At 39.6% G+C, this 23,428-nt stretch overlaps 1 protein-coding gene across 3 annotated transcripts; it reads left to right on the top strand.

Moving 5' to 3' along the window:
* The first annotated feature begins 3,649 nt into the window (after positions 1–3,649).
* Positions 3,650–23,428, top strand: NDUFAF6 (NADH:ubiquinone oxidoreductase complex assembly factor 6). Of its 3 annotated transcripts, XM_086609468.1 has the most exons (9): positions 3,650–3,828; positions 7,241–7,340; positions 8,275–8,397; positions 12,940–12,996; positions 14,600–14,702; positions 17,472–17,605; positions 18,899–19,000; positions 22,743–22,799; positions 23,300–23,428. In XM_086609468.1, exons 1-9 carry the CDS (start codon positions 3,650–3,652, stop codon positions 23,426–23,428), a joined length of 984 nt encoding a protein of 327 aa, XP_086465594.1. The 3 variants fall into 3 exon arrangements, with proteins under 3 accessions (XP_086465594.1, XP_086465595.1, XP_086465596.1); XM_086609469.1 differs by lacking the exon at positions 3,650–3,828 and having other exon boundaries at positions 7,287–7,344; XM_086609470.1 differs by lacking the exons at positions 3,650–3,828; positions 22,743–22,799 and having other exon boundaries at positions 7,287–7,344.

Raw genomic sequence — 23,428 nt, forward strand, 5'->3', positions numbered from 1 at the left:
TGTGTGTTCAGAGAATGTGGCACAGCTATGGGGAGGTTTCTGGTCAGAGAGGGTCAGTAACCTCCAACCAGTAGAAAAACTAAGGTTAAATAGCATGATCCGAGTGATGAAGCTATGCCCTTATTCTGAACTACTCTCTGTAGAAGTTCTATTTTACTCCACCTGCTAGAAAGATATGAGAGACCATTCTAACAAAAGATAGTTATCAAAAGGTATCATGCAATAAAAGTTGAGGGACCTGAATAGCCACTGTTTCACTCATAAATCTGCAGTCTGAATCAGGAGTAACTGAAAGTTGGTAACACACAGCCTCTACTTGACGATGTATGTAAAATGCCTTGACAGATTCATCTGTTTCGTGGAGTAGAACTGAATCCCAGGTAAAACCACAGGAGGCTTGAGAATATCAGACGAGCAGCAATTTCCATTAAGTGCAGCGGAGTATGCCCATGGTTGGCAAAAGTGTCAGTGGATAAGATCTGTTTCCTTTCACTCTGAAGGACGGCCACTCCAGCTCAGTCCTGCAGCACACAGCCAAAGGAGCATGAAGTGGTCCTCATCCTTCAGAAATCACTGAGACCTTTGTTTCCCACTGCTGTTAGCACAGCACCTTTTGCAACATTTATTTGTGCTTGAAATCGGGGATGGAAAGACCACAATGGTAACAAGAAATAAATGAAAGTTTACCAGCACACTTATCGGCAAACAAAACTACAAAAAATAAACAAATGCAGCAGCAACAAAGACGAAACCCCTTCACTGTAACATCCTTTTGGAACTTTCTGTGTACTGTGTAATTAAAGCCTTAGCTGTATAAACCACAGAAAAAGGGTAAACTGTGTTTTAAAGTGGCTCAGTGCTTGTTATCACATGCATTAATGTATTATTCTGTGGCCAGGAGAGGAATGACTGCAGTTACACATATTTTCTTTTCTTGTCCACCTTTAAACAAAGATTTTTGGCTGAGTATTTTTAGTAGTCTAGGTAAAAATAACTGCATATGCCTGTTGGCTGTGGCATGGAACTGGACAGGAAACACTATTGTTACTACACACGGAGTTTTCCTTAACTCTGATACTGGAATGAATCCAGGATTATTCAGAAGAAGAAAACGAGAGAAAAAGAGAGAGAGAGAGAGAATATATGTTTGCCCATGTGAGCATAGAGAACAGACCTGTCAGACCACTGTTCATATTTCTGCTCTTGTCCCTACAGATGAGGGATCCCGGTGCCAGTTTCCCGCACCCAGTGAGCACCTCAGCCTCTGGCCATTGGATGTTCTGAGGTGGGTCTCTCTCCCCCATTGTCCTCTGCATGAAGACTTTTTTGGTACAATCATGTGAATACATGTAGACCTCCTAAACTTCAGCCTCTGTTTGGCCATCATGAAACAGTTGAGGGTCTCTTTTTCTCAATTATACGTTGACAAATAATACCTGACTGTTCTTTTAACAAGGGTTGGCTATAACTGATCAGAATTTCCTGACTCAAAACTTGCTTTTTCCAGAAATTCCAGGTTAGAACAATAACTGAATTATCTCTACCTAAACCAGCCATTGCTGTCACTAGCATTGCTGCCCAAGGATTTCAGACTTTCATCTGAGAAGTGAGTGGGAGAATATAGTTCAGTAATAAGTACACACCAGAGAAACAGGCAATTACCTTCCACTGCTGAGAGAAATACTGAAAAAGGTGATGAAACGTGCTCTTTAACACAATGAGATCATTAATAAAAGTTTGTAGACACCCCTTACTAAGCTTAAATTTTCATATATACTGCTAAACACTAAAACATTAAGCCAAATCATTACTACCACTGCATTGGCAACACAAAAGGCTAACTTACTAAAATCAATACAGACTTGAAGAAGCTTTTCAATAACTATACATGATACATGAAATATTTGTTTAAAGAAAAAAAGTGTAATTTAAAAAGAACAGTAAAGGTACAGAACAATAAGAAACAAATGTCAGCACACTGAGAAAGAGGTCAGGATTATTGTTTTTTATACGACACCTGGTTTATTCATTTCTTTCTAAGGGTTTAAATCAGTTTAGCACCATTTTGGTTCATTCGGAGATTAACAAAAGTTAATATTTTATAAGATTTATTTATAATACCCTTGAGGTTTAGAGTATGTTTACGTAACCCTTCTGCCAGGAATTGGCAACAGCTGAAAGAGCTGGATTCATTTATCTAGGGGTTCTCTCTGAAAACTTAAACAACAGCAGTTTCAGCCTCCACCCAAAGCTAAATGACCTCCTTTGGGTGCCCTGACAAACAATAAATCCTGCTCAAGGCATAGCAAGGGTTTAAAACAAGGTCCAGAGTTTCAAGACAAAGAGAACTTTAGAGATGAGGGAAAGGGAAGAAGAAAGGCTCAGGATAAACCCACATGAGTCACTAATCAATAAAATAAATAATGCTGAAGTGAGACCCCTATCCTCCCTCTCCTCCTTGTCTCTGTGACACAAAATAAAGGCTTGCTCTCATTTCCAAACAGATGCCTTGTCACTTGAATGTCGCTGCCCACTCAAAACTCTCCCTGTATTTACTGCATGGCTTCACTTTACAGCTAAGCTAATGAACACATGTATTACTGCCCACAAACCAGGAGATGCTGCCTTCTCTCCAGCCCACAGCCCCTTGCTCATGTTAAGGCCCTGTGCTGGCACTGATGCTCAGCTGGCCATGCAGTGACTGATTCAAGGCACCAAACTTGCAGAAAACAAACTCAGGAAAACCAAAAGCAAGCCGCGGCTGTGTTTCTGCTGGTTTCAATCCCTGAATCAACTCACTGTACTGTAAAATTAAAGTCGAAACTGGCACCAGGGAAAAGGATGGCAAGGGTGGGGTTAGAAAGAAAATCCAGACTGCCATTGCTTCCAGTAATAACTAAGTTGGGATAGTTACTAATAGGTTGGGCTGGCATAGTTTTAAGATGAAACTGCTCTTAAGCATGGTGGTACTTTTTTTATGAATTTGCTGGCTTATCCCCATATAGGCCAAACTTTTGAGGGAGCATGGCTACTCTGCCATGGCCACAGGACTAGTAGGACCATTCTGCCTCTAAATAAACACCAGCCATCCTGTGCAGTATGGAGTTCCTCTCCCAGCCAAGAGAAGGAAACAGGGCCCTCTGTTGCAAAACTTAAACCAAATGTTCCGCCGAGGACCGAGCCCTGGGGTCAGCCCTGCTCCCCGGCAGCCAGGCCCGGCTCTGCTCCCGCACCAGCCAACCGGCCCCGAGGCTTATTCCCGGTCCTGCAGTGGCTCCTGAGAGTCTCCTATGCCACATTACCCATGGCTAGGAGTTTTTTACTATTCGGTTTCCTCATTTTTTTTGGGGGGGGACTACTGGTTTAAAGCCCAAGTGCTTGTTTTCCCAGGGAGCGGAGGAATTCACTTCGGCCCGCCGCCAGCAACTACCGCCTGGGAGCCGGGGGAAACCGAGGCCAAGGCGACACAACGGACGCCATTTGCAAGACAACAAAAGGCGGTATGGCTCCCACAAAGCCCCGGGCCGGAACCGCGCGTTCTCGGCTGCCATCTACCGGTACTTTCTCCGTTAAACATTAACACCGGAGAGGCGCCACGGGCTCAGGGTGCCTGATGGGAGGGGAGGGGATGGGCGGGGAGGCGGGTAGCATGGCGGCCTCCGCCATGGCGCGGGGTGGGCTGCGGCACCCACGCTGCCATCGCCTGCTGAGGGCGGCGGGCTCCCGCGGCGGGCTCCCGTGGCCCGGGCCTGGCGGCAGAAGGGCGGCGGCGGGCTGGAGCCGCCCGGTGCCCGGAGGAGAGGTGCAGTACTGTGCCGAGCTGGTGCGGTGAGTGCCCAGGGGGGAGGCCTGCAGACGCGCGGGCTTTCCTTTGCTCAGGGGTCGGCGAGTGTGTCAGAGGAAGGCTTGGGAACGCTTTTCCTGACGGAAAGGCTGCGGAGTTTCCCGCAAAAGGTGACCGGGCTTTTCGCCCGGGCCGCCCTCGGCCTCGCAAATAACTGCTGCGGCCCTGAAGTGATCGGCGCCGGCGGAGGGGCTGCTCCGGGTCCTCGGCTCTTCGGGGCGGGGAGCGATGGAAACTGGATAAATATTTCAGCTGCGTGGATGGTTTAACCTGTAAGCGGCAATTTCCCTCCTCCGCTTCTTTCACAGCTGCTTTTATTCTGAAATACTGAATGTCTTCATATCATTGTCTCCACTTTTTGGAGAGCTAGACGACCGAAGTGGATGTTAAAACATAATAGGTGTTTTCAGATCATCTTGGCTTCTGAGAAATAGCCAGCCTTCCCAAGTACTCCTTGGAAAATAAGCAAAAGTAGAGGAAATCCGACAGCTGGACAGACAGTGCAAGCAGCTTCTCTGACTTGAATGCAGGAAGGGGAGAAAGTCTAGTTTTCCAAAGTATTCATTTTTGGTCAAATCCGAAATGCACCAAGTGTCCAGCTCAAACACTTCCCGGCCAGACAATGTTTTCTGCTTGGCTTCTGGGCCATAAACAACGTGCAAGGCCCCTTAGCTGCTTTCTAGTCTGCAAGAGTTGAGAGGTATAAAGTAAGAAATTAAACAAGTCTCTTTGTAAATACTTAAATAATTTCTCTTGCGATACAGTTGTCTTAGATGCTTGACAAAAGCAGGGAGAAGGCTTCCAAGAGTGTATAGAGAGAGTGGAACAGCGTCCTCTCCAAACTGATGCTTGTAAAAGGTATAATGGTGTGTGTGGTCAGCAGTAATGTTTGAAGTAGGAAAACTAATGGAAAGAAAAGTGACAGTCTTAAATTTTCTGTGCAGCACCAAGCAGCAGACCTTTACAGATACACCAGAATGCATAGCCAAGTTGCATTTTCCTTGATAAAACTTCCAAGTTACAGCTTCATTTTCCCAGTTACTCTACCCGGGATTTGTTTACCTGTTACTCAGGAGATCAGAGGGTGCATGTACAGTTAATATACAGGTAAAATGTTTTCCATAACAAACAACTGTGAACAGAATAGTTAGATTCCAAGGCACAGAAGCTGAGATGGTTGAATTTAAACTTTTTTTTGTTATTTTTGTGAAACGATAGAAAGGACTACAAGCATTCAAATAGTAAAATGAAAGGTGGTTATGCTTTTGGCATCGTTTAATTGAAGCTGCTGTTCACAGTAACTCATATATTGAATGGATATCATAAGTTATTAAAAATAAGAGGAAGAGTTACTATGCAAGCAGAAATAAAACACTTGAGGCTATGCAAGCATTAGCAACTCCTCAGTCCTGAATCTGAGTCTCCCACACATTAGGAAGAACAACAGCCAAGTTATGCTTTAATGGTACAGTTTTCTGCAACTTTTTGCCATATGCAAGACGTCCTTTTTCTTGGATTTTCCTTTTTATGTTAAACAACGCTCTTAGAAGTAGCTTTAAGCTGTTTGATTAAAAATATGTTTCCCTAGTCTGTGTGTTTTCTGTCTCTTGCTGTTTATGATGTCAGCTCTGGAAGACAAGCTTGTGATTTGATGGTATTATGGAGTTCTATAACGTGGAAGAAAGTCTTTTTAAGACTTAACATTCTTCATTATACTGAAAGCCCAGTAATGGTCATAACCAACTTTTCTTCCCATCTCTGGGTTCATGTGTAACCTTGTACTTATTTGAGAGGGAAACTATGAAAAACACTTAATACCAGACTTAAGGTTGTTCCCTCCATTCTTCATTCTGTATCTTAATACACAAAGAGGGCTGGGCTGGAACATGATCTGTAGCAATATCAATTTTATTTTACATGCTGAAGCTTAAGGTATTTGCTTTTTTACTGTTATGTCAGCATAAACTTTCTGATTTCGTTCTTAGCTGGTTTTTGATACGTTTAATTTTTAAGCTTAGAATAATTGAAAAAAAACCCAAAACAAACCCAACATGCCAACATCTTTACTAGAGGGAAGACAAATTTCTCTATTGTGCTGCCATTTACTTTGTGTAATGTGTTTCTTTGTTTCCTTTCTGGAAGTAGAGGTGGTTCTGTGTTGCATGAATGACCCAGGCAAACTGCATAACTGGAACTGGGAAAATGTGGCTGTAAACCTTTCAGCTCTGCCCAAGGTGGACAATACTGGGTATTACTATAATCAGTCTTGAAAAAAAAACAAACACTTGGTTTTGAGCTGATAATGCTTTTCAGAAAGTGTATTAATTGGGTGAGGTTTGATGCATCTGTTCTTTAATATGAAGGTGACCATTAAAGCCTGCTAAAATTTACAAATGTCTTTTTTTTTGTTGTTGTTGTGTTGATGCTTCTGGATTTGCATCAAGCTCTAAAACAAGTTTCACAACTGTTGTGAAAACTAAGCATTTGCTAGTTAGCAGCTGGTGTGTGTTGTAGGGATAAGAATCTCTGTTAAATCTCACTTCCTTTTTGTTTGATGCTAAAAGTAGCAACCCTAATAACCCTTGGTTTTAGTTTGGCTTTGCTATTTTACGCTCAGATTCAAAAGAAATATAAGTACATGTAAGAACAGCAGACTTCATGAAAATGAGTAAATGTGTTTTCTTTCACACCTGCTTCTCCACTCTCCAGGAGAAGGCTGGAGTTGCTGGTCGTCTTCTAATGAAGAATCAGGTTACAGGCTTATCAGAAAGCACACAAAAATATTGCTCAAAACAAGGAATTTAGCTTTTCAAAGGTGGCCAAGTGTTTTTTTTTGTTAGCTACAGTCATGTATGATTTTGCACTTTGTAATTCTGTGCACTGATTGTTTTTAATGTAATGGCACACCCAAGTGGCCAAACAGAGGCATATCACTCTAGATTGGCAACAGGTTACCTGCAGCGAAACTGCCAAGACCCAGAATTGTTACGCTTTCAGTATAGTTGCCAATAAACAAAAACTTACTGGTTAAGCAAGTGCTCTTCTGCCAAGCTCCGAACCACAATCTTTTAAAGAAATGTGGCTTCATGTTTGGAACAGAAGTCTGGAAGTCAGACAATCTGGATTCTGTTTGCAATTCTGCCACAGCCTTGTTCCATGCCTTTAGCCAAATATCTTGAGATCTGAGATTGAGAGGTGCACTGAGAGATTCAGACAGCGTCCCCCATCTCTGGGAGTTTGTCTTATTTTAAAATAAGCTTAAAAGCTGCTACTTTTGCCAAGTCAGAGTTTTGAACTCTAACTTATCGCTACTATTTTAGGAGTTCAGTGCTAAGCAATAGCACCCCCAATTTATGTAGAGCTATAAATAATAAAGTTTTTTTTCATCTTTTATAGAAAGCGTGACTATGAAGGCTTTCTGTGTTCTCTGCTGTTGCCTGCGGAATCTCGAACCTCTGCTTTTGCCTTGAGAGCTTTCAATGTGGAACTGGCTCAGGCAGGTATTAAAATATATTTGTGAACTCTGGAAATGTAAAATAACAGTTTTAATATTCTAAATTACACTAGTAGGTGGTGTTTTGCTGAGATTAACTTTTTGTATAAGGAGCAATGAATAAGTAGGGCAATACAAACCTCTAGTTTTGAATGGCCCTTGGAAAGTAGCCAGCCTCCCCCAGTTTATTTTGTTTATGTATATAATTTTTCTCTTTCCTCTTTGTTGTACATTTTAAAATTAAGTTATAACAAACAAGCTGATAAATTAAGTTATAATAGTATCAAGCTGTGGTCTTTGATGCTGTCATGTGATTGCATCTATGTCCTGGCTTCAAATGCAGCAATTGCATTGGTAAATGTCACCTAAATCCTATCTGTAGAACATCTGTTAAAAACTTGGATGATATAATCAGTCCCAGGTCTTTGTTGGGGGAAGCTAGGTGATGGAAAGGCTGCTAGGAGGGAAGTTTGTAATTAGAGAGTTGTGGGAGGGGAGTGGCTGCAGTCTGTCCCCTTTGCTGGGTGGCCAGAAACTGCCAGTTCAACCAGGGAAGTTGGTAAACCTTGCCAGAAAGCAGTGATCCAGGAAATATGCTGACCAAGCAAAATCCCAGATCCGCTTCTGTATGCTTCTGGCAACCTGTGGCACCACCCTCCCTTGCTGCTCTTACCACTGCTTCTTTTCCTGCTGGGAAGAAAGCTGAGGTGAGGGTTGTGCAGGACTCAGTCTCCATGGGTTTCAAAGTCAGGTTGTGGTGAAGATTTTTTTTTCTACTCTCTGTAGCATTCATATACTTTATGAGGAATAAACTTAAATTCGGAACTGAGTGTTTTCCCTACTGAGTTTGGTTGTGTCCTGTGTCTGTCTTTTCAGTGTAGATAGACCAAGTGCCTTAAAGACACTGTGAATTTCACTCCAGATGTATCCTTTCCAGATTAAAGACTCCATAACTCAGAAGACTACGGGTTTGATGCGGATGCAGTTCTGGAGGGAGGCTGTGGAAAATATATATGGCGATAACCCACCACATCAACCAGTTGCTACAGAACTGTGGAGGGTAAAATACACCTTAGTTTTCCAAAAATTCACTTGACTAAAATACTACTGTGGGAAATGACGTCACTGTTTAGTGCGTGCTGTGTTGCATAGTTAACAGCATTATTTTATATAAAACAGATAATGTAAATTGTGTTTGTGTCTGTGTGATGCTTTAAGTGTCCTGCAACCAAAATGCAGAGTTGGAGAAGGAAAATATTTAGGTAGGACCTACTTGGAAGGTCAGAATTCTGTGATGCATCTGCTTTTTCTCTTCTGTTTAGGCGAAGGACAGAGTAAACTGTGGTAAACCATAAGTTGATAGCAAGCGAAGTGCTTAAGTGTACTTTCCTGAGCCAATACTAGTACTGCCTGAAGAGAATAAGCTGTACAAAAAGACAGGAGACTAAGCACAGGGGATGAACTAGCAAAAAGGATATGGAGAAAAGCCCCAGACCTTCATACCTAGTTACTGCATAATAGGAGGAATCTTAGTACAGCCTTCTCCTTGCGTCAAGAGTTGCTTGATGACTTTATGTATTATGTTTTGCACACATCCTTTTGTGTAACAGGGAATATACCTGTGAGCTTAACAGTTTATTTTTACCAAGATGCCTCAGTTCTGCAGGCACTAGAATATCCGACATAAAGTACTCCTACAGATCTATTCCTTTGCCGGTCATGGCCAAAGAAACAGAGGCTTTCTTGCAAAATGTTTTGTTTCTAGTTAGGACTGTCATTGATATGTTCAGTAGATGATTGAAGGTCTGAAGGCGGTGTAAATAGATTTCCCCTTGATGCTGATACATAACCACAGAATAATTTAGTTGGTAGGGATCTCTGGTTGTCATCTAGTCCAACTTACCACTTAAAGAAGGCCTAACATCAAAGTTAGATTAGATTGTCAGGGTCACATTGAGTTGAATTTTGATTTTCTTTGGGGATGGAAATTCCATACATTGCTAACTTCTCATCTTAGAGCCATGGGTCATAGCAAGTCTTAGAACTTCCAAAAGAGCAGCTACCAAAAGGCCTGTACTCTGAGATCAGAACTTGCATTTAAACTAAAGATCTCTGAGCTCCTGGACAGGAAAAGCTGCAGTTTGTCCAGATCTCAATAGCTGAATACAGTTAACGTAGGTTCCGTAGGTAGTTAGGTTTATGGACCTGCTGGAAAACAAGCAGTGAAATGTGGAGTCTTCATCCAAGTATACATCTGCATTGCTCCTGTTCAAATCCTGAGAAAAGCAGGACACACTGTAATGCTGGGTTAGACCAATTCAGTTCCTGTGGGATTAGAGCGTTTCACTTGTTGCCATCTTGGCTTCGTATCTATCTTTGCAGCATCTCCGAGACCACAAAAATGAGTCCTTTCCAAATCCTCTTTCAGTGATTTTTTTGGCAGTGCTGGAACTGTGGCCTCTCCCTGACTTTTCCTCCTTCAAATGTGAAATAAAGCATAAGTGAGCATTTGTTCCTGCCTATCAACCCTCATGTTTAGATTAAAATTAGGATTTAAACAAGACACAGTTTGTTTAACTAAGAGAAAACATAGGTAAAGCCAAGAAGTAAAATAAAAGAAAAACACCTGTTACAGTCACTTTTAGGAGGATCAGAGCTATTCATAGGTCTCTCCAGCTCAGATAAAGTGTGTGCTTTAGCCACAACAAAGCGTTTGTACAGTTAGAACGGAGACTGGCAAATGTTGTGAGCCTTTTATGGGATTATGGGAGTTGAAGATGCACCTAGGGTGATATTTTAATGCAGACATTAAAATTCAGAATTGGTCGTTTTGCATGTCAATCTGTCTGTGCCTTGGCTTTTTATTTCCTTCTTTCTGTCTCTCTTCCAGCATATGGCAAGCTTCCCAGGAATAGGACCATTTTCTCCCAAAATGCTTTTGTCTCCTTTCCAAGAAGGAACTTGCTTTAGTGGATATTAACTTATTTTTGTTTCTGAAGATAGCGTCTCAGTTGTCTGATTGAGTGGATTAGGTACAAGCTAGTTTTGGGTATGATTGTATATATTCCTTTGACCAGGTTTAATTTCAGGCTGCTTGTGTGTATCAATGTGGGGTGGAAATGTTTATTAGCAGAAGAGTAATTTAGGAAAAACCCAAAACATTTTTGTGGTTTAACCCCAGCTGGCAACTGAGCACTGCACAGCTGCTCCCTTCCTCCCTGGTGGGATGGGGTGAGAGTCAGAAGGGTAGAAAACTGGTGGGCTGAGATAAAAACAGTTTAAGAATTAAAAAGAATAATAATAATTATTATTATTATTTTTATGAAAAGAAGAGAAAAATAAAACCCAAGAAAGACCTGTGATGCAAATGAAAACAATTGCTCACCATCAACTGACCGATGCCCAACCAGTCCCTGAGCAGTGCTCCCCGGCCTCTAACCTCCTCCCTAGTTTTATTGCTGAGCATGACATCATATGGTCTGGAATATCCCTTTGGTCAGTTGGGGTCAACTGTCCCAACTGTGTCCCCTCCAAACTTCTTGTGCATCCCCAGCCTGCTCGCTAGTGGAGTGGTATGAAGAGCAGAAAGGGCCTTGACACTGAGTAAGCACTGCTCAGCAATAACAAAAACATCCCTGTGTTATCAACACTGTTTTTAGCACAAATCCAAAACATAGGCCCATACAAGCTGCTACGAAGAAGTTTTAACTGTATCTCAGCCAAAGCCAGCACAACATTCAGATGTAAATTGTTCAGATATTGAGATATCAATTGCAACCCTTTCCAACAGCTAAGACTGCCTGTGGTACTCCTTTCTCACAAAACAGAAAATTGATTTTGAAGTGGAAGAAATAACTGACCTATCTCTGTGGTAATATTTCACCTTACGATTTCTGTGAAGGAAGACAAATATAAGACAATCCAAACAGGACTAACTGGGAAATAAGATGTTGAAAAATAATTTGAAAAGTATTTCTAGGAGCTCTGATAGCTTGGAACACTGCAGAGTGCTGGAGTGACCTAACAGTCCAATGTGACCTTTGCACTCAAGATACGATTTTATGTCTACATTTCAGCAAAAACCCCAAGAACGACCTGTCTGAAGAGCACAGGTTCACAAAGTGCAAGAATATCATTGTAATTCTTAGAAAGAAGGATTTGAAAAGGCACCTGAACTCACAAGTGTTGCAGAGCTGTTAAAAGAATTAGCTTTCCTTTTGCACAGCATATTCTATGTGTGCCCCTTTCTTGCCGTTGAGTTTGTATGAGAACAATTTTGATTTTCCAGAAGAAATACTAATTTATGATGTTGAATGTATTCCTGAAGTTTTGTATATCCCAGAATACTCACATTTGGATTCCAAGAGTTTTATGCAGTACTAAAGTATATAAATAGCCTTTAATAAGATTTCTAGAATTATTAGTAGCTCAGCACTTAGTGACTTTAATATAAACTTATACAGTAACCATATGATGTTTGTTCTTATTTATCTGTCCATTTTGAACGTGCAGAAAGTGAGGCCTAATTCTCCATTCATTTCTGTGGAAGAGGCTGATTTTCAAAACTTAGGAAAATTGAGGACCTGCGTGTTTGAATGAGGGTAGCTCAAAATGGATGTAATGTGCAAATTGGGTAATTTAGCAGAACTCAGTGTTTTAAGTCTTGACCTGTGACTGTTTCAAGGATTTCATTTACAAAACGATACTCAAGACGAACAAGTGAGAGGCAAAACTGCCATTTGAATTTATAGCTTAAAATTTGCCTTTTCACATACCGAGTACTTCCTCAAGCAGATTTTGTTGAATCAACAAGAAGCTCAAGTCTTGTCAAACCTTGAACAAACATTTACAAATATAATGGATGAAAAGAAGTTGAAAGTGAGCTATGAAGCCTAAGATTGTGAGAAATGTGCTCTGTAAGTTTTGTTTATAAATATTTATATGTGAGATTGTGGCCTTTCTGACGGTGCAGTCTGCGGAATTCGGTGTGTGTAAGAGGACTGAGGATAAGTTGATAGAATGAAGTGGTACAGGAAGGAAGTCAAATACAAGATAGGAGCCAAAAGAAGAATGTGTGAATATAAGACGCTGTGAGACACTTCTTTTAAACAAAACCGTACTGTTAATTATATTACTTTGTTAGGATGCTGTCTTTACAGTATGTGTTGGTATGTTGTACGGATGTTTTCATGAAAATTTACAGGGGAAATCTTTTTATTCCTTGACTCTGGAGGAAACTTTTCTCTTTGGACAGTGAACGAAGTTATCTGCAAATATCTTGTGGTAACGCATGACTCCATGAAAGAATAAATTACTTTGAAAAATATTTTTAAAGAAATGCTTTTTGTTAAGTGGCTTGATGTCCAGGATTTTGCTTTTTGTGTGCAAGAACTCGTAACAAATGCCAGTTGAAAATTTTTGTATTTGAAGAAGTCAATCATACGAATCTATTAATTTTCCACTGTTGTGCCACTTTCATTTAACCCAGTGAATACAATCCCTGTGAGAAAAGGATTATCTATAATATATTTCAGCCTTCAGAATGCAGTACTACCATCGCTTTGTATGCATTAACTTGGATGTTTTATTTGATGATTTTCAGGCTGTCAAGAGGCATAACTTGACTAAAATGTGGTTCATGAAGATCATTGATGAAAGAGTAAGTGTTACCATTCAAGGTCTGATTCTGGTTTTAGTTGCATGTGTTTTTTTTCCCTTTAATTTTATGTTTGTGTGTAAAACAAAAGCTTAAGTAATTCCTCTTTTCCAGACAATAGTATTTCTCTTTAAGAACGGTACTGCTGTATTTCCTTCTAATTCTGCTTTGATGCCCCTACTCATAATTTCTGCTCTTCCTGGCCAAAATGGCTAATGGAATCCTTTGTTTAGTTTTGCTTTAAAATAGATGCAGTTTGGGAGTCGGCATCTTTTTTGTTCCCTGCTCTGGTAACCAGTGTATCTGTGCTTATGTTTTCTGTTGCTGGTGTCTATTCCTAATTTGAGGTGGTTGCCCCTAGAGGGAGGTAATCCATTGGTAGTTACAGTTAGATACCTTTCTGTATGCAAGTGAGCGAAGTTCCATCCTATGGGATTAAGTAGTAAGGTCTCCATATGCAACTGTCAAGAATTCTGGAAAACTACATTTTAATAGAATTGGAAATGTAGATGTGCAAGAAGGGAAACTCGTACCATGTGCCATTCCAATCTTGCCCAAGAGAAAGGACATCTTGCATATTGCACGAAGTTGCATAAATCTACATCATTGGCATCATCGTATTCTTCCTTGCCTCTTTTCTTAACCATGTCAATTTTGCCCCTACATAGCCTTCTCTTGTCACGAGTCATGGCTATAAAATCTCAAAAATTAAATGACCACTCTGAACCTTTCTGCCACAGTTCGCTGCTTCTGCTTATCGTGGCTGTGGTGTTTGTTCTAAGGAGTGTTGTAAATTAAAGCATTCAAATCACTTGAATTCTAAAATAACGGCCCTTTTCCTGGGAAAAACAAGAGGAAGAATTTCACTGGTACAGTGATGCTGCTACCAACTCTGGCACAAAGGCAAAAGTTGTTGAATAACTGAGGGTAGGAATTTTTTAAGCTAGCTTTGCTGCTAAAGTTAGCATCTCGTGAAGTTATACCTTAAGAAAATTGATGGTCATTTACTTCTGGAGTGTTGTTGCTATGAAAGACTTCGGAGTTTTTTAATCTTAAAACTGGTTTCTAATCTTTAGACTGATATGTTTTAACCACAAAAGCCACTAGGAGAGGAAGAATGCTGGAAGATATTATATTTTTGGAAGTGTTTGCATATGACTTTGAAACTCTTGTGTATTTGGTGCATTGATTTTTGTGTATGTTTTAAAAAATACATTGCTCTTTATCTAAATTTCTCAGTGCTTCAGATGCAAATTATGTATTAAAATTGCCAACCTCGAAGTGCAATAGTACCATCACATCATCAGTACCATGAGATGTTTTGTCTTTTCTGTATTTTTTTTTTATGGAGAACTCTGATTTCTTATTATTGCAAAAGTTTATATTTGCTCCAGTAAACAGACTTGGCTGCAGTTGCGTGGGGTTATTTGGTTATGTTAGACTTGCTATAAGGTTTAATGACTACTTCCATCTGAGTTTATGCTCTCCTTCTACAATATTGTCTGTTTTTTCTCGTGGTGGACTAGGCTGACCTGACTGTAGTAATAAACTTGCACAAAGACCAGTTATATTTCCATTTTACTGACGTTCTGTGTTCATGTTACAGGAGAAGAATTTGGATGATAGAGCGTACCGTAACATCCAGGAGCTTGAAACGTATGCTGAGAACACTCAGAGTGCTCTCTTGTACCTCACCTTGGAAATGCTGGGTAGGCATTTTCCCCTTTTTAGCTTTTGTTGGTGACTCATTAGTGCAGGTACAATATTTATTGATGTTTCAAAAAGCCTACTCTTTCCACTGGAGTTTTAATTTCAGTAGAAGTTGTCTTAGGTAATACTTCAGATATCTTTTGAACGCTCAACCATAAGTCTGGAATCTTACTGCATCTGTGCTATGACTACGTACTTCCCTTAGAAGCTGCTCAGTGGAAGGCTCACTGAAGTGCCGTTTCCTACTGCTCTGTTCTTTGTTGCTTTGTTTTCTCTTTTCTTGCTCCTATTAGAGTGTGGTAAATTCAGCTCTTCATTGTATTTTCTGGTTGTCCCCTTTGTCAAGACACAAAGTGCTGTAGTTACTCTGCAGCCGTTGTTCTGTATTGCAGTGATTGTACACTGGTTATCTGGAAACTTCTGACTTCCCAACCTATAAACTTCCCTTGGTGATGTTGTAAATTCGGGTATGAATCCTCTCCTCTTCCTAAAAGTAGGTTAACTATCAATAATTGAACAGCTAGAAAAAATGCAACAAAGATTATATGATCCGTGTGGTTAAAAGATGGAATCTATGTCATGTCTAATGTAGGATTCACAGGTTGGGAAAGAACTATCACTTGCAGTGAAGAAAAGGGTAACTTTATTTTTAGATGTCTCTTGCATTACAAAAGTATTCCTTGTATGAGCTCAGATGTAAAAGAAGGATGAGAATTATTACTGTTTAGTAGTATTTAGTATTGTAGTAGCAATATTTTCCTCTTGCTCATCAGAGTAGTCTGATGGAAGGCCAATGCTGTAGTTAAGAGAGTTTAAAAAGAAAAATGAGAGATATGGTGAGCATGTTCTTCTTTGGAAGAAATGAGGAACCTATTTCTTAACATGTGATGTTCGCTTCCTCAGTAGGAAATCAGTGAAATGTTGCAAGTGTCTTTCTGAACTTCTAACTGAAGAATTGTAGGAGTATGAGAAATATCAACATCTTCCATTCTGAGAAATGTCTTCTATTCTGAAGGAGTTCAGTAATGCTTGGGTCACTCCTGATACAAGTCAGATGATCCTGTTCTTGAAAATGTGTTATGGGGGCTCTGGATTTTCTAGGTGCCCTATTGTCATGTTTAACTTCTCTTAAATATATCAGTGTAACAAAATATCTAAGCAAAAATCTCCTTCACTGCATATTAAACAGTGAACTTCTTTGTTTTTTCCACAAATGGAGAAATTAATTGAACGCAGCCCTTTTCTTGGTGTTTCCCATCAGCAGTCTTTTCTAGACTAGGTGGACCTGATTTCATTACAGGTCATGTTTGCTAAATTTCTTGTGCTTTTTAGCTGCTTTATTCCAGTTTGTGTGTCTCTCTCCTAGTAGTAGTGCTGCTTTATTCTTACTGATTTTGGGTTACTACTTTTGTCAAGCTCATTTTGACTGATAATGTTGTCGTCCAAAGTCCTGATACTTCCTCCTATCTCCTAGAATTTGAAAATATTAATATTTTACATTAATTTAAATTATTTAAATTTAATTTAGACTCTGATTCATTGCCTAAGTGGTTAGGAGTCTGGTACTACTCAATAATTTTGTTAAACCTTTTCAGAACCTCACTTTTGGGATATATTCTCGGGTTAAGCATGAGTCATTGCTAACTCTTAATCTTTGAGCCTTTTTTTTTTTTTTTTAAACTCCTAGTTATATGTTAAGGCCTGAGCTGCCCAATCAATATCAGTAGTTATACCCATTGATTCCTCCAAGCGACACTCTGTTTTCTGCTGCCATTGCCATAATAAGGTCATGCAGTCTCCTTCTAGCCACTGTTTTGCAAAGGCTTCTGGGACTCATGCAAGGGTACAGCCCTTGCTGTACAGCCCTGATCTGGTTCGCCCAGGATTGTTTTCAGGTGTCAGTTAGGTTCATTGGTCTGTAATTCCTGCATCCTCGTTTCTTTCTTTGTAGAATGTGCATCTGTTAGAGCTTTTGTGAATTTTAATTTCAATTTTCTTTTAAATTTTCATTTGTCCCGGGTCAGTCCTGTGAAAACATCATGGCTTTGTGATCAGACTAAGCCCACCTTGTATGGTCTTGCCATGAAGAGCAATGGTGCTGCTCTGCCCCACTCCTCTCCCTCTTCTGTCAGACCTCGCAGCCATGTGACTGTGCAGTAACTAAAGTTAGTTACTTCCATTAGCTAAAGTTAGTTAGTTCCATTGCTTTGGTGATCTGATTTCGTTTGCTGTGCTGCTGCCTCGTTGCCCGTGACAGCATAAGGGAGGTGGCAGAAATACGGGTTCAGGGGAGAAGTGTAGGACCGGCCTCTTTGGCCTCAGTACCCTGCTGAATCAGCTGCAGCTAATCAGGAAACCATGCTGTAAGCGTTAATGCTTGTCAGGAATCTCACACTTCGATGATTTTTCTGGCAGGGAAAAACAGTTCTTAGAATACTGTTATCTTGGGAGAGGACATGCCAATGAAAATGAGTTTGTGTACTGATGTATTGTATCTGAATAGGTGCTGCTCCGCTAAGTATACCCTTTGCAGAAACTGCAACAGGCTAAGAGGCATCTTGCTCCTGAAAGTAGAAGTCAATGGATTTGCCTGCTGCTTTGCACCCTTGAGATGAGATCTCGAGGCAATTTATGAACGTAGACGGTTCTGTCATGGACCAATGCACTTAGCTTCCCTGAAATATGACTGTGACACACATCAGAGAAGACCATGCCCCTGGAAAGGCCCTTACAGTATGTTTCTAACAGAGTTATTTCTGCAATTTTAGGTGTGAGGGACATCCATGCCGATCATGCAGCCAGTCACATTGGGAAAGCGCAAGGCATAGTTACCTGTTTAAGAGCAACTCCATATCACAGTGCAAGACAAAAGGTCTTTCTTCCCATGGACATTTGTATGTTGGTAAGAAAAGCAAGTTGTCTGGAACGGAACAGTATGGTGTTTCTAACTGCGTCTCTCAACGCTAGATATGAAATCATAATTTATTAGGCCAGAAATAGAACACCTTTTTTCTTCATTTTAACTCTTTCTGCTGTGGTGTTGTAATATGCCATTGTCATGGTTTTATATCTTTTGGGAGGTGAGAGGAGTGACCTTCATGAAACTCTAGGGTGTTGGGTTTTTTTGTGTGTGGTTTTTTTTTGTTTTTAATTTTTATTAAATGTAGTAGTATTTTAGCTTTCAGGAATTTTTGCATTAATATATAGAAATACGCATATGGAATGGGGCCTGGGGTTTGGGTGGGGTTTTTGTTTTTTCTGCCCTCATAAAGAAAGCACTGTGAGAAATTTTACTTCTGAACAACCTTCTCAGGTTTCTCTTTACTACCTCTTTGTAAATGTGCTGGTCTTTTTTTTTTTTTTTTTTTTAATTTGGTGGGTTTTTTATTGTTACGTATTTGATGGCTATAAGCATATGTTCCATACATTGCTGTAGGAGATAATACAGTCCTCCAATTTAAACCTAATTTACATTGGAATTTAGCAGACCTTGCAATTTGGGTAAAATGGGACTAAAACTCAAATTTTTTCATCAGTGTTCTCTGGCTAGAGATCTGTAGGCATCTCAGCTGTTATTCCTTCATCTCCAGTCTCTACTTTTAAATGTTAATGCTGTTCTTTTTATACTTAACCAAAATTGTATGTAATTCTGGTGATGCTTAAGGCAATTGTGTTAATATTTTCTGAATATCATTTCAATACAGTTGAAAGTTTTGATTTGAAGTTTAGTGATTTAGGTAGTTGCAAAACATGTAGATACTATTATAGGTCAGAGTTATAAGACTGCAAAAAGGAGCTGCACCCTGCTTTCAGCCCTTCTGGGACTGGATGGTATGGGAGGCCTTCCAAGTTTTTAGCTTTTCAAACATAGCCTGAAAATTCAGTCATTCCTTGCCATGGAAGGTGTTTTACAGTGAAACTGTAAAAACAGCTTGCATCCTTTCTGTGAGCATTTCAGCTGCTGGCAAGTGTCACAGAGTTCTACTGGAGTCTCTGTCTCCTGTGAAGCCTACCTGCCCACCTTCATGCAGCTTTCACATGTCTGAGTGTTGTTGAGAAGAACGGGCAACTAGTGCAATTCTGAATATTCTGTAGTATTAGTTTGTTTGCTGGGACAGGTTTTTAAGAAGCTAAAATGGAAACTTGATATTTATTGATGGTTTTTCTCTTTTTGATTTTTCCTTCCTATGCCTAGCATGGAGTTTCACAAGAGGATTTCATAAGAGGCAAGCAAGAGAAAAATGTGAGAGATGTAATTTATGACATTGCCAGCCAGGCCCATATTCATCTAGAACATGTGAGATTCCTTCCCTTTTATTTATTTAAACATAATTTATGCTAAGTTTCACAAAGCATTGTGCATTTGTTGTTAGAATACTTACAGTTGCATACTTAATTTCAAATATATTACCTTTAGTTACTTTAAAAGTTTAAATTAAAAAAAACCAAAACAACCAACAAACCCACACAAAACCTTTAAATATTACAACTACTTCTCTATGAATATTTTATTTTTCTGTATGTACAGGAGGCCGTTTACTCACAGCCAGGTCCAACTGCATATATGTAAATACTGCTTAAAAGCCTGATTACTGGGAGAGAAACTTCAAGTAGACTTTTATAGATGCAACTATAGGCCACCATGGCATCAGCACCATAGAAAGCACTTCTGCATGTGGTTCTTCTCAGCACCATGGAACAGCTGCCAGAAGGCAGAGTGTGTTGCCTTTAACTGCTAGTTAGTGTATGTGGGAGGAGGGATTCGTTCCCTAACATGACCAGCCATGCTCAAAGCTATGTTGAGAAAGGTGCTTTCTGTTTATTTCTTTTCTGGCTCAGGACCAAGTGAATTAAGAGAGACTTATTTGCTTGGAACAGTGGATAATGAACCCTGAGGAACTGCAGAGTCCTACTCTTTTTTTTTTTTTCTTTTATGCTCTTATTTTAGCTACACTCTGAATTGCTTGTTGGTGCATAATACAAAAGCAAAAGAATGTTTCATCAGCAATGCTGTGTCTGCCTTTATCTGGAAAACAAAACTTGCAAGAAGCACTGTAAAGAGTTTCTTGTGTCTACAAGTACATGTGCGCGTATACTTGGAGTATTGCACCCAATACTTCCAGTCAAGGTAGTCCGAAAAGATACTACTTCACAGTAAAGAAATGCCAGATTATCTCTGCATTTGCACCATTAATATAAGACTCAATTGCAGCGTTACCTGTGATCACACAATTTTATGCAGTAGAGGTAAGAGAGCCTTTCTTCATTTTTCTGAAGGTAAAATGAGGCATCGCTGGTTTGTTCAATCAGTGGTTCAGTGGTTAGTTAGTTGATTAATGTTTTTATTTTTTTGTTAATAATGTGTAGCCTTAGGCTTTCTGTATAATACAGACTATTTATCATTTGCATTTAATGAATTCTTCTTCATGTTGTTTCACCTGATGTCTCAGTTTTTGTTGTCACATGCCCAAGGAAACTGTTCATTCCCTTTAGAAGCAGGGAACAGAGACAAAGAAAATGCAAGGTCAAAACTGTGCTATCTTTGTTCAAGCTGAAATATTTAGATTTTTTTTTTTATTATTCCTCATCCCTCAACCCATAATGCACAGTGTATAAAACTCATTTACTTTGGTTGCAATTGTGGCTCACAAAAATGCCATGTGCCTGGCCTGAAATGCCTCTCATACCAGGGATGGGAGGCATGGAAAACGAGCAATGTGTACTTATTGTCCAGCTGTTTAAAATTTGGTTGCTGGTATTACATGGCAACTTTGGGACAGAAGTAGAGAGAGAATTCAGTTCTTCAGAGCCCTTCATATGATTTGATAATTCTTAGCACGTTGGCCTCCTGGCTCCCAACATGCCAACCAGCTTATGAAGAGAACAGGCAGAACCTTACCCCCTCTTCCTTCCCACTCCATTCCTAGAGCCCTGCCCATGTTATGCACTGGGAGAGTCCTATGGAAAATATGCAATGTGATCATGTAATTAGAGACTATAGAGAAAAGTATAAACACAGGAAACCAAATTAGAGCAGCATTAGCATTTTATTCAATTGAATGTTGATCTTGGCACACTCCCCCTCCCCTCCTTTTTTTAAAAAAAATGAATGGGTTATATGCTCTTAATTAAAATTAAAAAATTCCTCTCTGAATACTTGCTTCCAGCCTCCATCATAGTCGGTGAAGAATAATTGGCAGTGCAGGATCTCTAGAGTGTTCAAACCCCTTGAACTGGCAATAACTGGCAGTAATGACAGGGTATTACCCTCCTTGATAATCAGATGGTCTCTGTTAATGCAAGGATAAAGATACTTTCCTAATGGATGAAATAGGCTTTTGCTGTCAACATTTGCAGAGTATTTCAAGACTTTAGATGAATGTAATGGGCTGGTGCCTTTAAAGGCATCTGTTCTCCTGTATAAAATCACCATCTTGTTTTGCCTGAGGGTCTTTTCAGCCACTTACCCTCGGTCTCAGTTGGAATTACAGGGTAGGGTAAAGTTTAAACCTGCAGAGAAGTTTCAACAATCTCAGCATTTGTTACACAAACCACATATTTTGGAGGATGAGGGTAACAGTAACCAGCCCCCTTTCACAGTCAGAAGAAACATAATCTTCAAATGCTAAATTAGGTCTCAGCAATGTTATATGAAGCATATTGTAGTAATGTGGCGCTTAATCTTGGGAAAAAGGTTTCTGGAGTGTGGTCAGCTCTTCTTGATACTGCGGCTGATGACCAGCAGAGGGCAAAATAAGATAACAGAGACTCCAGTTTTCTTTAGGCATTGCGTGTTCTATTAGAATAAAAGCATAGAATAAAAGTGCTCTGTCAGTTCCACAGTAATCTCTTCAAAAGCCTGCGAATACATTTACATGTCCTCCCTCTTTCTCTTAAGCATCCCCTCCCCCGTTCCTCTTTTTAAAAGAAAGTCTCCTTTTGGCTTTTTGCGTTTATCTCAGTTATGCTAGCTCATTATGGACTCAGTTTACCAAGGAAGATAGTGTGCTTTCTGAATGACCTGCAGCCCGTTAAGATGGTCAAGTGAGATGGTCAATTCCTTTCTTTTTTAATCTCACAATGAATAATTGTAAGGCAGACCATTAGATCAGGGAAAAGCATTTTCCTTTTTTATACATAAATACACACACATGTTATAACATTTCAAAGTTTTAAACTAATTTGCCCTTCTGAAAAGATTCAGTATTTTTCCCTCCTGAAGTTTCAGCCTGATTTTCTCTGTTGTCTGGAAAGAATCAAGGAAAACTAACAGAAACTCATCCATTCTCATCAGTATTCATAGACTGTTTGTTTGTTTGATTGTTTGTTTTAACCTGTAAGAAAAGGCAAAACAAGGAGGGATTCTGTTTTTATAAATAAGCATTACAGGAAAATTTGCCTCAGCTCTGTTAGATGTATCTGAGTTGTACATGGGATTAAATTGTGGGTTGGATTCAGCTATGGTTTAGACTCTGTTTATACATAGATACTGAGGACCTGAGGCATTGAGATCCTTTTGAAGTACCATAAATGTAAATGGAGCGTAACTGGACTTCTGGGACTGATGGGACCAAAAAGACGCACTCAGACAAATGCATTTCTGGCTTTCTATCATTTCTGTCTCTTGGGACGCAAACAGTTTTTTGGTGGGGGAAAAAAAAAAGCATTAAACCGTATTTATTAAATCAGATGCAACTTGGAACTCTGTCGGAACAAGGTATGCTAATTTACATTGGTGTGTTATATCTAAACTATAAGGTTGTCAAAACATGTAAGAATTTTAGCAGGCCTCTCCCAGTATTAGATACTTTCTGCGTAATTACTTTTGCATACAGTGAGGGATGGTGCTGGCTTGCACATAATGGAAAATTACAGTTTCAGGATGTCACAATAAAAAGAGATGAAGCTTCTAATACAGTCTGTTGGCTCTAACCATTATGTATATTGCTTGATGTTTAATCTGAAATTTTAAATTCTCCTGATAAGTACATTTGTGTTTTGTTTTGTTTTCTCTCCCACTTTACCCTGTTTACTTTCAGGCTAGATCTTTCAGTAAGAAAGTTCCTGTGAAGGCATATCCTGCTTTTTTCTGTACGGTGGGTGTGATATCATGCACTCTTTAACTGATGGACTCATTTCTGTGCTAATACGTTTGTGAAGAGTATCAAATTAAGCATGGTTAACTGATGCTTCATGTGTCTGTTTTGGGAGGATGTAATACCTAAAACTTCTGAGTATCACAGTGTGTGTGTGACTGTGGAACCTCACTGTTTTGATCAACACTTCTAATCCTTCTTCTTTAACTGCATCGTTTTGCCCAAGATCTGTATATTCATAGACCACCATTCTGATGCAAGGGCCCAAAGTCTTGTCTATTTTTATAATTTGCTCCTTGGTCTAGTAAAAGATAATGCTTCTCTTCACAAAAACTGCGTTTTTTTTATCCTTTGAATGTGATGGTTATGCTACTACTTAATAAAACAGGCAAACCGTCAAGTTTTTTCGCAGCTCCTCATTTGGTTTCATGTATTGCTTTTTAAACTTAATACCCAACTATTTGTATCGTATGGACTAAGCTTTTTTTCTTCTTTTCTAGGTTGCTTTAGATGATTATTTATGTAATATGCGAAAAGTGGACTTCAATATATTTCATCCAAGCTTGCATAAGAAGAGTACATTATTACCATTGCGTTTATATATTAGATCTTGGAAAAAAACATATTAA

Source organism: Tauraco erythrolophus, chromosome 3 (assembly GCF_009769465.1).
Source record: "Tauraco erythrolophus isolate bTauEry1 chromosome 3, bTauEry1.pri, whole genome shotgun sequence".
Taxonomy (NCBI): Eukaryota; Metazoa; Chordata; class Aves; order Musophagiformes; family Musophagidae; genus Tauraco; species Tauraco erythrolophus.

Bases quoted from the DNA above. Each gene is read 5' to 3' on its own strand.
- NDUFAF6 (XM_086609468.1), top strand. From the start codon at position 3,650: ATGGCGGCCTCCGCCATGGCGCGGGGTGGGCTGCGGCACCCACGCTGC. The intron at 14,703-17,471 runs GTAGGCATTTTC...CTGCAATTTTAG, and splicing joins CCTCACCTTGGAAATGCTGG to GTGTGAGGGACATCCATGCC. The intron at 22,800-23,299 runs GTGGGTGTGATA...CTTCTTTTCTAG, and splicing joins ATCCTGCTTTTTTCTGTACG to GTTGCTTTAGATGATTATTT.